At 42.0% G+C, this 14,545-nt stretch overlaps 1 protein-coding gene across 1 annotated transcript; it reads left to right on the forward strand.

The window, feature by feature from the left end:
* Nucleotides 1–755: 755 nt before the first annotated feature.
* Nucleotides 756–8,879, forward strand: LOC128544947 (transmembrane protease serine 9-like). Its single transcript, XM_053515262.1, has 8 exons — nt 756–1,044; nt 1,240–1,385; nt 1,468–1,723; nt 1,806–1,977; nt 2,072–2,325; nt 2,447–2,544; nt 2,633–3,519; nt 8,864–8,879. Exons 1-8 carry the CDS (start codon nt 756–758, stop codon nt 8,877–8,879), a joined length of 2,118 nt encoding a protein of 705 aa, XP_053371237.1.
* The last annotated feature ends 5,666 nt before the right edge of the window (nt 8,880–14,545 follow it).

Raw genomic sequence — 14,545 nt, forward strand, 5'->3', positions numbered from 1 at the left:
TTATTCCCCTTAAAACATTTGAAATATTAAATTCAAAATTTTCTATAGATTTTCTGTTTTCCTTGAATGTCCCAAAATATTTACTCATGAGTGCTTTCACTATCCAAAGGTTTTTTCATTTTGCCTCATTCTACAGTATATTGAGAGTTTAATTTTCTATGTCCTAAAAAAAGAAAAAAAAAATGGGATGTGGATGCAATATCAAATTTGAATAAAAAAAGAGTTGTCTTAAAGAAAAAATTCTTTTTTTTGAGCTTGTATTACCACTAGAATCAAACTGTCCCCTACGTCACTCTAAGCTTTGTTATTATTGGATGTTTCTATCTTAAGTCATTGCTGGTTGCTATGGTTTCTCTGGTATAGCCCCTGGCTAGTAAAATATAGTGGCACAAGTTCTGTAACTTGTACCTATTTCATTGTCAATAATCTGGGATAAAATCAGAGTGCCTATGGACATAAACAAAAAGACATAAAAAAAGTCAAATTAAATGAGAATTTTTTTTTGTTTTTTTTGTCTTTATCAGTGTGTGGCGTATCTAATCTGAACAACAGGATAGTAGGAGGACAGGATGCTGTTCCTGGGTCTTGGCCTTGGCAAGTCAGTCTGCAAGTGTTTGGAAGCCATTTATGTGGTGGATCCCTCATCAATAATGGCTGGGTCCTCTCGGCAGCTCACTGCTTTAGAAGGTGTGTAGAATAAAAACTATAGAAATAGTTTACAGGGGTTTGACACTTAACATATTAGTGGTAAGGAGATGTTATCTGCCTTTTTCAGTTATACATATGATCAAGTGACTGTAAAACTGGGGCTCTATTCCCTGGTTGGAAGCAATCCTAACAGTGTGTCAAGCAGCCTCATTAAGGCCATCAAACATCCGAACTACAACAGTCAAACGAACGACAACGACCTCTCTCTCCTGCAGCTATCCTCTACTGTATCATTCAATAATTATATCACTCCTGTGTGCCTGGCTGCTACAGGGAGCACTTTTAACAATGGCACCCTGATATGGGTTACTGGCTGGGGAAACATTGGTAGTGAAGGTGAGAATTAAAATTGTTGGTGTAGCTGTAGTTAGAAATTTAAAGTCAAGTAGTGTGGATAAAAAAAGGAAAAAAAATGTGTAGCTTGCACAGGACATTTTAATAAAAAAATATTTGTAAAACTGTGAGAGAGTCTTGGTTGGGCCATTGAGAAAGGCAAGTAGTTTTAATCATGCTTTGCTTGTTTTTCCTCAGTAAGTCTACCATCTCCTGGGAAATTACAGGAAGTTCAAGTCCCAATTATTGGAAACAGGATGTGTAACTGTTTATATGGAGTTGGAACTATTAACAATGATATGTTGTGTGCTGGGTTTTTGCAAGGGGGCAAGGACTCTTGTCAGGTATTGCCATCATAATTGGTCCATTTGTTGTATTTTAGCACTTTCTATTTAGAAAATACAAATGTTTGCTTGCACTACACAGGGTGACTCTGGAGGTCCACTGGTTATTAAACAAGGCTCTCAGTGGATCCAGACTGGCATTGTGAGCTTTGGTAATAAATGTGCTCTCCCAAATTATCCTGGTGTGTACACGAGTGTTTCTCAATATCAGAATTGGATCAGTCAAACTATCAACACAAACCAGCCTGGCTTCATCAAGTATACATCCAGTGGCACTGATAGTGATCTGCAGGTGAACTGCAAAGGCTTGCCAACTGTTCCCCCAACTACTGTACCATGTAAGCTTATTTCAAATTTCCTGTCTAAGTTACTAAAAACATAATGCATAAGCACTGCATTTAACATTTTCTTTCTCTTCAGCTGTGGTATGTGGAAGTGCCAAGCTCAATACTCTTTCAGGAACAGGCAGCCCCTTGGCATCAGCAGGTACATGGCCGTGGATGGCCAGCCTGCAGCTTAATGGTACTCATATTTGTGGTGGAACACTAATAGCCCAGCAGTTTGTCATGAGCTCAGCTGATTGCTTTTCTAGGTAAACAATATGCATCCATAATACTGTAGCAGAGTGGCTGTTAAACACCCCAAACTTTAGCCAGATATTAAATTTTTTTTACCTTTTTGTCCAGCACAAACAATCCCTCTGACTGGTCCGTAAAACTGGGTCGGCTCAATCAGACCGGCCTTAACCCCAACGAGGTCACTGTTGCTGTGGCTAATATCACATTCAGCACAAATGGCAGCAATAACATAGCAGTGCTGAAGTTGTCTACCACTCCTACTCTTTCCGACTTCATCCAGCCCATATGTGTAAACCTGGCGAGTACCAACTTCAATATTGGTTCTCAATGCTGGGCAGCTGGCTGGGGCTCAGGAGGAGGAGGTACAGGTTTATTTTTGTGTAAAAAAAAAAATTTTATTCCAATACCAAAAAAATTAATGTCAGCACCTTAAAAGCTCTTACTAATCTGTTCCACCTCACCTTTATTATCTGTCTGCTATAGCTCAACAAACACTTCAGCAGTTCAACATGACTATAGTGGACTGTGGAAATGCATCTTCATCAAGCAGCATCTGCACACAAGTCATACCATTAGAACAGGTGTTTAAGATTAAGTTTTTTTTTTTTTTTCAGTTATCCAATTCAATATAGAAAAACTGACCAATGATAATATTTTTTTTTTCATCAGACTGAAAGAGGAGGTCCTCTAATGTGTAAGATTGGGCAGACATGGATCCAGGCTGCAGTTTTAACCCTCACAAGCAACAGCACGAACAGTACCACTAATTTTATCAACAGCTCGAACAACACTACTAATCTTACAAACAATTCAGACAGCAACACTAATTCTACCGCCAGCTCGAACAGCACAATTAATTCCACCACCAGCTCGAACAGCACCACTAATTCCACCACCAGCTCGAACAGCTCCACTAATTCCACCACCAGCTCGAACAGTACCACTAATTTTACCACCAGCTCGAACAGCACCACCAATTCCACCACCAGCTCGAACAGCACCACTAATTCCACCACTAGCTCAAACAGTACCACTAATTCCACCACTAGCTCGAACAGCACCACTAATTCCACCACTAGCTCGAACAGCACCACTAATTCTACCACCAGTTCGGACAGCACCACTAATTCCACCACTGGCTCAAACAGCACCACTAATTCCACCACTGGCTTAAACAGTACCACTAATTTTACCACTAGCTCGAACAGCACCACTAATTCCACCACTAGCTCGAACAGTAATACTAATTCTACCACTAGCTCGAACAGTACCACTAATTCTACCACCAGCTCGAACAACACCACTAATTCTACCACTAGCTCGAACAACACCACTAATTCTACCACTAGCTCGAACAGCACCACTAATTCTACCACTAGCTCGAACAGCACCACTAATTCCACCACCAGCTCGAACAGTACCACTAATTCTACCACCAGCTCGAACAACACCACTAATTCCACCAACACCACAAACACCACTAGTGGCTCTATTAAAATCTTGTTAGAAGGGTCCCCTCGTGCCCCGAATATACAGACCTTCACCACAACATCTAGGTTTGCAGCTTTTTTGATGTCTACAGTGGGTTCTTTCCCTCTCCCTGCAACATACAGCCCCATATCTTCCACAACTTCCGGGGAAGAAGTTTTGTCATCTCTTTCATTTGCTTCAGTCCTTTTAATGTCCCTTTTTTCCCTAATCCAAACCGTTGGATTAGAATAAAGACCTCTAATAAGCCAATATAAGTAAACAGGAAAATTACTCTATATCTCAGTAAAAATACACTACATTTCTATTTATTTATCATTTTTACAGGAAACGCTGTAAGTGCAAAGACTAAAATTTTCGACTTTCCATTTTTAAATTAAAATCCGGCATTAACTGTAAGTCAAGTCGAAAAACATAGCTGATTATCTATCATATATTACATATGGTGAAACATGCAGTGATATCCTGTAAAAGGTACAGTAAAGTTACTTTTTATTTCAATTTTTTTTACTTTTTTATAAAAATTACAGTTTTAACCAGGGTAATAACTAATAACCAGGGTTTAACTTCTACTTTGACCTTAATAGTAAGGAGATGAAAAGGAAGTTATATGATGAATAATATGATGTATCCATACAGTGGAATCAATAATCTGTTTTTTTTTTGTAATTTCTCTCAAATAGGCTTTGCTTATATTCTGCGAGCAACATACATTTCTTTATTATATTTTGTACAGGCTGAGTACATTTTAAATGTAACTATGAAACTGTACAGTTTTGTATTTGACACTGTTAGCTTGAAATTGGTTTTGCTGCAAACAACTTACAGTAAGTAAATATAATTTTAAAAAGTCTTAAAACATTACTTAACCAATTTTAGAGTGTTATAAAGATGTTATAGGTATATAGATTTTTATATATAATACTATTATAAAGTTATCATTAATATGCACTAGTACAGTGGAACCTCGGAAGGCGACTAACGTGGTTTGCGAGTGTTCTGCAAGTCGAGCAAAGATTTTTAATCAATTTTGACTTGGAAAACGAACAAGTCTTGGTTAGTAAATACCGAGTATCACGCATGCGCTTCTCGTTTTGACACTGAGCGTCACGTGATCACAACTGAGCCAACGGTTTTTCTCTCTCTTGCGCTGTGGAATTGTGAATGTCTTCTCTGCTGGGTCTTAGTGCGCGTCTCTTACTGGTATAATCAACATCCGTGCGCACATGTACTGTTTACTGTAACACTGTGTCCACATGTGTGGTCGTAAAACATATTTTATTTTGTGTCTGTATGTGTGTGTGTACAGCACGTGTGTAAAGCCAAAGCAATTCTCATTTAAGAGGTTAAAGATCCATTTTTTCTCTCTGTATTAGCCTGCTCTTTGTATCTGTGTGCGCGTCATTGGACACCATGACACACACACACCTCCTATTTTCACCTTAACAGACACACAAATACTATTTCTCTCTGTTCTACACAGTAACACTGCTCTGTTGTGAATCTTTTTTAAAGGTAAAGTGCAGGTTAATTTGTTTAATTTTTTACTTTACAGCAATGATTCTGTTATTGTGTCGCTAAATTGAGTGTCATTAAAGAGATTTCTTGTTCATTTTTCCCGATAAAACAGGGTTATCGTTGTGTGTGTGTGTGTGAAAAGAGTGGAGGAAAGGTAACTGTGTAAGACGAGAAGTGGGAGAGGGGGAGGGGGTCCTTACTTTAGCTTCACACACACACACACACACACACACACACACACACACACACACACACACACACACGGCGCCTGTGCCCACAAACAGAAAAACATATCTGCCTGGATTTATTTTACCTTTTTTTAAAAAGATAAAGTGCAGGTTAATTTGTTTTATTTCTTTAGTTTTACTTTATATTTAGTGTTAATTATTTTTATGTATTTATTTTTTGGGTCTGTGGAACAAATAATTTGAGTTTCTATTATTTCTTATGGGAAAACCTAATTTGGCTTATGAATGTTTTTGAACAAATTATGCTCATAATCCAAGGTTCCACTGTATGTACTGTATAAGTTGAAACAATCAGTTTGCCTTTTTTGCACTGGCCAACCCCATGATCCAAATTATCATTGCTTTACTCGTGCAATTGCTTCACTGGGCTTCTTTTAACAATTTTGTTTTAGGCTTGGTTTAATGATTAAAAAAAAGTTTCCACCTTCTTACTGTAAGTACTAAATCCAACTGAAACTTGTTGTGAAAGCTAAGAAACAAAAGGAACGTCAGCAAGGCAGTGGTGGCCTAATAGTGGGGCGGACTCAACCACAGACAATGCTGAGCTGTCACTAAATCCCTTAACCCTATCTGCTTCAGGAATACTGCATCATGTCAGAATAAGCTTTGATATGTGTAAAAATAATTTCTATGTGCTTATTAAGTTTCTGCAACATAATTACAGTGAAAGCAACAGTGGCGTTAAGCAGTAACTATTCAGGCTAAGTAAAGTTCACTTCAATTAAATATTTATTATACAAATCCCATTAAGTTTCAAAAACACAAATTATTTGGGGCAATAAAGTTCTTTAAATGGTTTGAGTAAAAGTCTAGTTCCCCCATCCCCCACCCCCCCTAAAAAAAAGTGTTTCTGTTTATGCACGCAGGTGCTATGTGCCACCTGTAATTATTGCCCTGCCATTACTGGTGCTATTACTGAGCACCCCTCCAGTTACTTGATAATCCATTGCTCCTGGGTATTGATATTTATCTTAATTATTAAAAATGCTTGTAAGTCCTGAATAGTTAATGCCAACTAATGCCTTTTGTCTAACCCCATGAATTTAAGCTTCAAGACCTAACTTGCTTATATCTGGAATGTTTAATTTAAAATACAGAATTATTATTATTTTTTTTACTTATTATTGTACAGTAAATCTCAATAGGTCTGGTTCAGATTTTTCATCTGTGTAACCAGATGTGGAAATTACCATTAATGTACTATTTCTTCAATACAACATATTGTTATGACTTTCTTATGACGTAAGCTATACTTACAATTAAAAACTGTGGAAATTCCTGCTGTTTTGCAAAATGTCACTTTGCGGCATCTGGTGGTCATTTCATGAATGCCGTTAAAATGAGCGATTTATTTTGGCTGCTGTCGTTTTGCCGCACGGTGGTAATAGCCATTCTATTTGACTACCTACTGTATGAGTGTTTGATTTTTTATTCTAAAATGAAGTGATCTACAGAGGGCAAATGGCAACAAACTAATCTTTGTTTCAAAATATATGAACCTGAATGTAGATGTGTGGTTTGGAATATTTTAAATGCTATTATGCACACATGTAGTGTACACTCTAAAAACTGCTGGCTTAAAAACAACCCAACCTTAACCCCGCCACTGGGTCACTACTGGACAGAACATGCACTGGGTTGGTTTGACCCAAGTGCTGGGTTTAAGCATTTAACCCAGAATTCTGGGTTGTTCATATAACCAAAAGAGTGTGTTAAATTGACACTCTAGCTGGGTTAAATGTTAAAGAACTGGGTAATTATTTTTATTTGACCCAACCAGTGGGTTGTTTGCTGGGTTAAATGTTAAAGTGCTGGGTTACTTTATTTGACCCAATCAGTGGGTAAAATTAACAGTCTTGCTGGGTTGACACATTCCAGTTTATTTATAATATTTTTTTCCAAAAAGACCCAAAATGTACACAACTGCACATAATATAAATAGATTGTCACAGAAAATGTGAATGAATTTTGGAACGAGAAAGTCCTGGAGTGTCTACAGAGAAAGAGGCTAGCTAAGAAGAAGTGGGACACTGAGAGAACTAAAGAGAGGAGCAGGAGTACATGGAGATGCAGCATAAGGTGAATGTACTGTAGAGCTGGTAAAGGCCAAACAAAGAGCATACAAGGACTTGTATGCTTGGTTGGACAGGAGGGGGGAGAGGTGGATCTGTACAGGTGGACGAAAGAGATAGAGATGGAAAGGATGTGCCGCATGTTAGAGTGATTAAAGATAGGGATGGAAATGCGATGGTTAGATGTAACAAGACAGAATACATGTGTGAGAATGAGAGGGACCCAAGTGGAATAGCGGGCTTTGGATGGCTTTCTCAGTCCGCTCCCTATGTCACGAGATTACCAAGTAGTGTGTGGATGTCTGTGATTGGCTGGTTTTGTAACACTGGACAATGTTGAGCACGCGTACAGGCAGAGTCGAGCACGCGCAGAATCCAGCTGTTGAGCACAAAGTGGAGACATTGCACATAGAGGGCTTTGTCTGCTCTCAAAATGTCAAACCACGCGCTCAGAATTGTGGCAGGAATATAACGCCATAGCTGTGTCGGCTTCGTGTCTTCTCTTTTGAGCACCCACACCGCTGGTGACGTTTCATTTCCCTCCTGCATTTAAGGGAAAATAACGTTAAATACAAGGTCTGTATACATACACATACACATATGACTGAAAAATTATCACTATATGTAAAATTTATCACTGTTACCGTGTTAAGGTTACACCCAAACTTTCAGGCTGGTCTGAGGTATGATAATTTAGCTGACAATTGCTGATAGCTAGCCAAAGAACCCCACCTGTGTATGTAAGAAACGGCTAAGAGGTCTGAGCTTTTTAGCTTTCTTTGTAGAAAGTTTCCTGGGTGTACAAAGATGGTGAAGTGATGAATGCTAAGCATGCATGATCCTAGTATTTAGTTAGATTGCTAGCGTTAGCAACCACATTAACATTAAAACTTTATTAATCTCACTGCTTGAGACAAAAAAATGCTGGGGTGTGACAAAACACTGATCTTCTCACAAATATGCATACCTGCTAAAACTCCCGATTCTCCCTGGAGACTCCCGTTTTTCACTGACTTTTAAAAAACATATATTTAGGAGCTTTATCCTAAAAGCCATGCTTATTTTGCTGTTTTATTTTTGGTAGTAGTTGTCTCCATGTTTTTGTTTCAGGTTACCTATACCCTATCTTAATGGACAGCTTTGTCAGAAGGAAATTAACAAAATGGCAACTTCCTGACCTGATAGAGAGCTTTACAGGTAAGCAAGTGTTTTTTTTTCAATCAAGTAGTGTACCCTTTTTCTTTTTGTAATGTACCCTTCATCCACAGCATATTGAGTCTACATTGCAACATACTGGCTACCTAAACACTGCCAGAATTTCATAGTGACAACTCATTTATAAATTAGATTGAATTTGCATATATGCTACCTTCTGTTTGTCACATTTACCTTACTCTTAAGTAAATATGAAAGATGTGTCATGAAACTAGATCATATATTTTATGCGTTATTTAAAATAGATTTTTAGCATGCTGTATATGTATTGTATTGTTAGTCTAGCCACAGATGATAACTAGCTTCTATGATTTTAATGTTGACAAGATATCTTTGTGTTTTGTCGTTTTGTCTTTCAGATCAGGCAATAGATGAAAAAAACGTTCTTCTTTTAGATGAGGGGACTATCAACTGCATAATTCCAAAAATTGGGACAAGGCTAAAGTTCCTAAAATACTTTGTAAGTATTGAGAATTTGTAAGTAGTTAAGTTCCCTTTCAAAGGCTACACTCGATGCTGCGTGAAAACGCTATGGGAATATCTTTTCGTGTTGCCGGTTGTGAAGCATGTGTGTATTTTGGCTTACATAACCTCGGTCAGGTGACGTCATCTGATAAGACGCACCTGCAGGTTATAAATAGGAGTAAACTGGAAACATTCCTCAGATCTTTTGTCTTCAGAACCGTATTGTGCGCGTGTTAGAAACAAATCAAAAGCAAATTAAAAAGCAAAATAAAAGTGTTTAACTCACCGATATAATGGCGGAGTTTAAAGTGAGATGTGTCCCCCCGTGCAAGAATTTCCACTCAGAGGGCGATCTCGACACTTTTTGCTTTGAATGTTTGGGTGAAAATCATGCTCTCCAAGGGCTTCAAGGAGACTGTGAACACTGTGATCTTCTTCCCATGAAAGTGCTTCGCGCGCGCCTCGCGTTCTTTAGAGAGCCACGAGCCGTGCTGCATTCCTGGGGATCACAAGCCAAACTGGCCGAGGCGCACGAGACGGAGTCTCCCCTCCTTTCTCTCTTCCGATCGGGAAGTCTCTCCTTCCACTTTATAAGCGCACTCCGGTGCTTCTCGTGAGTGTGTAGAAGAGACTCGCTCTCTTGCTCCTGTGGAAATGAAAGTAGCTACCTCAGAACCCTCCTTTAAGGAAGATAGAGAGTATGAGGAGCTGCTTAAAGTTATAACGCGTGCAGTCGAGTGGCTGCACATTGATTGGCCACAGGAGCAAGCCTTCCCCAAATGTTTAAAATTAGAATTAACTTGTTCATGGAGCAAGCCTTATTCATTCTGTATTTTTGTACCATCAACTTCGTTTTAAGCAAATATTCATGATGCAAAAGTACGAGGTTACATGATGATGCCCAGATAGAAGAGATGCTCGCGGGCTATCTCTCTTCTGGGACATCATCCTCACTAAAGAAGCCAACACTTCCCTTCAAGCCGTGTAGAGCTTTTTCTACCCTGGTAAAAAAGGCTTTTCAAGCAGCAGGTCAGGCCGGCGATTCTTTGCACACCGTGGCGGTCTTGCAAGCGTACCAGGCCGATCTGCTAAAGGATTTGAGCATAAGCGGCACCGTGAATGAGATAGCATTCACAGAATTACGCCGGGCGACTGAATTGTTCCTTCGCGCGACCAGGCAGACGGCCCATGCTATCTGCCGTTCTATGGCTTACCTGGTGTCCGCAGAGAGGCACCTGTGGTTAAATTTGACAGGCATCAAGGATAAGGATCGAACATTCCTCCTTGATGCCCCTGTCTCACCTTCTTGCCTGTTCGGCAACGGTGTTAATTCCGTCACCACCAGGTTTCGGGAGGCTAAGCTTTATGAACAGGCTTTTGGGAAATTTCTCCCACGTCAAGCTCAAGAGTCGAGACTGTCGGCCACCCAGTCTCGATCAGATCTGATTCTAGCCAGACGGTAGGCGCAGAAGTAGAGCGTCAGCAGCCGGGCACCCCCTCGTAAAGACTGTGGTATGGCTCGCCGCCCCTCACAAGCTGCCTCAAAGAGGTCAGATCGCCTCACTTTCTTTTCGAGGAAGTTGTCTTGAAGCTTATGCGCCCAGGACCATGGGGGTGGACCCCCCCTGGGAGGGGTGCAACAATTCTTTCCTATAAGAAGGTGCCCTACCTGGCACCCCCAGGGGGTCGGTGTTTTCACCGCCTTTGGTGTTTCGGACAACACTGGTCTCCAACAGTACGTTGGTCCTTCGGTCATATCCTGCTGTACTCCAGGATGCCGAACCACTAACACCCCCCGTGCAGCTGAAGTGCTAAGACTTGTGCCCCTTCGGAGAAACTGGCAGCGTGAAAGCTACTGCCAGGCATATCTCTCTGGGTGTTAAAGACTGTAGAAAAAGGCTACAGGATTCAGTTCGCACATCGCCCTCCACGTTTCAACGGCATGGTCACCACTTCCGTGATACCGGAAAGGGTGCATCTACTTTTTGGGGAAAAAGGGCCATAGAACATGTTTTCCTACTAGACAGAGAGTCAGGCTACTACAGTCGGTATTTCTTGGTTCCCAAGAGAAACGGGGGGCTGCGTCCAATTTTTTTATTTTCACGGGCTGAACCGCTATCTAAGAATAAATAAATACAGCTTCAAAATGTTGACTCTCAAAGTGATTGTTCTCAAATTCAACCGAGCGATTGATTTGTGACAATCAATGTGAAGGACGCTTACTTTCTTATAGAAATATTGCCACAACACAGGAGGTTCCTGAGGTTCGCTTTTGGGGGCAAAGCTTACCAGTATCGGGTCCTTCCATTTTAGTCACCCGCACGACTGGCTGGCCCAGTCTTAGTAGCGAGCGCTTGTTTCTTAGGATTGAGACCCAACGCCACGAAAAAGCATGCTCTTTCCTGTTCAGTGGACAACATATTTGGGTGTCACATTTTGGGATTCTATCGTAGGTCAGGCACAGCTGTCTCCTGCTCGTGTTGAATCCATTCTCAACACCCTCAAGGAAATCAAGCTAGACCAGAAAGTGACTGTTCATCACTTTCAGAGATCTTAGCTCTTATGGCAGCTGCATCCATGGTGATACCTTTGGGCCTTCTGCACATGGGAGCATCTCAGTTGTGGCTAAGAACCAGGGGATTTCACTCGAGAACCAATCCCTAATAAGGGTTACGCGCCAGGGGCTTCGTACCCTTTCTATGTGGTTCAGCACCTGTTTCTGACTCTGGGGCCCACTCTAAGTCCGTCTTGTCGTCGCAGGATGCTAACGACAGATGCTTACCTCACGGGCTGGGGAGCGGTCTTAGATGACCGTTCAGCCCAAGGGAGCTGGAGAGGTAATCTTCTCGCGCAGCACATCAATTGCCCCGAAATGATGGCTCTATTTCTGGTCCTAAAGGCCATAGCTGAGAGGCTACTATGTCCTAGTGCGGGTGGACAACACTACGGTGGTCTCATATATATTAATCGCCAGGGCGGACTTCGCTCGCGCCGCTTGAATAAGCTAGCACACCAGGTTCTGCTTTGGGCACAGGACATTCCAGGGCATATGAATGTGGGAGCAGATGTGCTATTCAGTCAAGCTCTGACACACGAGGAACGGAAACCCCACCCCGAAGTAGTCAGTCAGATCTGGGAGAGATTTCAGGTAGCAGAGGTGGACCCCTTTGCCTCCCACGGGGCAGCAAATGTCCCCTTTATTACTCTCTGACTCTTCCAGCTCCCCTGGGTCTGGACACCATGGCCCATATGTGGCCCAAATTACGCTTTTATGCGTTTCCTCAGATGGCTCTGCTTCCAGGAGTCCTGGCGAGGGTCCATTAACAGCGTTTGCGCCTCTTATTGATAGCGCCCTGTTGGCCGACCAGAGTGTGGTTCCAGGACCTAATATCTCTCCTTGACGGCTCACCATGGGTGATTCCAGTGAGGTGGGATTTTCTGTCTCAGCCGCAGGGGACAATATTTCATCCCCGGCTCGAGCTTTGGAACCTTCACGTTTGGCCCCTGAATGGGACCAACTAAGTCAAGCTGGTCTTTCAGCCAGCATAACTGACACTATTCTAAGTGCTAGGGCTCCCTGCACTAGGAGAGCTTATGCCCTCAAATGGAATGTATTTGAAAGTTGGTGCATGACGAAGCAGGTAGACCCAGTCCACTGCCTAATTGTTTCAGTGCTGGAGTACTGCTTGTGCCCAGTACTCTTAGGACATACATAGCCGCTATTTTAGCCTGCCATGTTCTGATTGATGGGGTTACTGTGGGAAAGCATTCTTTAGTTGCCCGTTTCATTTGTGAAGCTAAACAGTTGAGGCCACCCACTAGAGCCACTGTCCCTTATTGGACTTTATCTATCGTGCTTGAAAGTCTAATTGACACCCCTTTTGAACCACTAGAGTCAGCACCTGTCAGGTTTATGACCCATAGTGATGGCCTTTACCTCTCTGAAGAGGATTGGAGATCTACACGCCTTGTCAGTCTCCCCATCCTGCCTAGACTTTGCCCCTGGGCTAGTCAGGGCCATTTTGCCTCCTTACCAGAACTATCTACCGAAAGTTCCATTCTCAACTATGCACCCTGTTGTTCTTGAAGCCTTCTATCCTCCATCTTTTACGGCTTCGGAGCAGGAGAGACTTCACTTAGTGTGTCCAGTACATGCTCTTCAGATTTACATCCACCACACCAGCCAGTGGCGTAAGTCAGAGCAGCTTTTTATATGCTATGGGGGCCGCAACCGGGGGGCGGCCGCCACTACACAGACCCTGTCACACTGGGAGAGATGCTATTGCCCTCTCCTATAAGGCGCATGATCTCACTTCGCCCCTAGGAATTAGGGCTCATACAACCAGGGGGATCGCCACAACATTCCCCTGCAGCAAGTATGTGTGACGGGGCAGGTTGGTCCTCACACATTTGTTAGATTTTATAGCCTGGATGTTCATGCTAATCCAGGCTTACAGGTCCTCAAGTCAGCCTCCCAGAGATAGTTCTGAGACCTCCTCACACACGCTACACAACCTTGGGGTCCAGATACTTGCAGTGTGGCGGCGTTGGTATTCTTGTTCCCATAGCGTTTTCACGCAGCATCGAGTGTAGCCTTTGAAAGGGAACATCTCGGGTTACTTTGCTGTAACCCTGTTCCCTGAAAAGGCGGGAAGGAGATGCTGCGCTCCAATGCCGCACTGCCTACGTGACCGGACGCTTCTTCAGTCAAAATCGATCTGAGGAATGTGTCCGGTTTACTCCTACTTATACCCTGCAGGTGCGTTTCATCAGATGACGTCACCTGACCGAGGTCATATAAGCCAAAATTTGCCGTGTTTAATACAAACATGCTTCACACCCAGCAACATAAAAAGATGTTCCCACATTTTCACGCAGCATCTCGTTCCCGCCTCTTCAGGAAACAGGGTTACAGCAAAGTAACCCGAGACGATTTCTGCAGATGGAAATGGCTTAATTTTCCCCACTTTTAGTACTATTATTTTAGCAGATAATTTGTCAAAGTTTCCCAAGATAGATGCCATATGTTTGCTTTCGGTGTAAAAGGCAAATTCCTGGGGGTGTCAGGAGTCTCTTTATACATTTACGAGCTGTACACCACATAAACAGTTCTTCAACATATTTCCCATGGAATGAAAGTGGTTGTGGAAGAACTTTTTTTTTACATCAGGTCTTACAGAAGACACTTAGTGCAGCAACGTGAAAACCAAGTTCAACAGACTCTTGATGAACCTTTCTTACGGCCGACCCAGCCTGATGATGAACTTAATGAAGAGGAGTTAGGACATGAAGTTGAGGATGAATGTGATTTGCTACAGCAAGAGGACATTACCGAACGGGTGGCCCTTTTTTTAGCTAATCTGAAGTCTAAATCTGCCCAAACATAACTTAAACTTTGTAGTACACCAGACCTCTAGTTTAATCTGTGATGTTGCGAGTGGGCTACAGGTATTTCTTTATTTAGTCAGTTTGGTCTTGATCAAAAGCCCAAAAGTAGGAGAGCTCAGTTCCACTACTGCTGTACAGTGATGACTGTGAAACTGTCAATCCTCTTGGATCGAAGACTGGGATTCTCA

This window comes from Clarias gariepinus, chromosome 16 (assembly GCF_024256425.1).
Source record: "Clarias gariepinus isolate MV-2021 ecotype Netherlands chromosome 16, CGAR_prim_01v2, whole genome shotgun sequence".
Classification (NCBI taxonomy): domain Eukaryota; kingdom Metazoa; phylum Chordata; class Actinopteri; order Siluriformes; family Clariidae; genus Clarias; species Clarias gariepinus.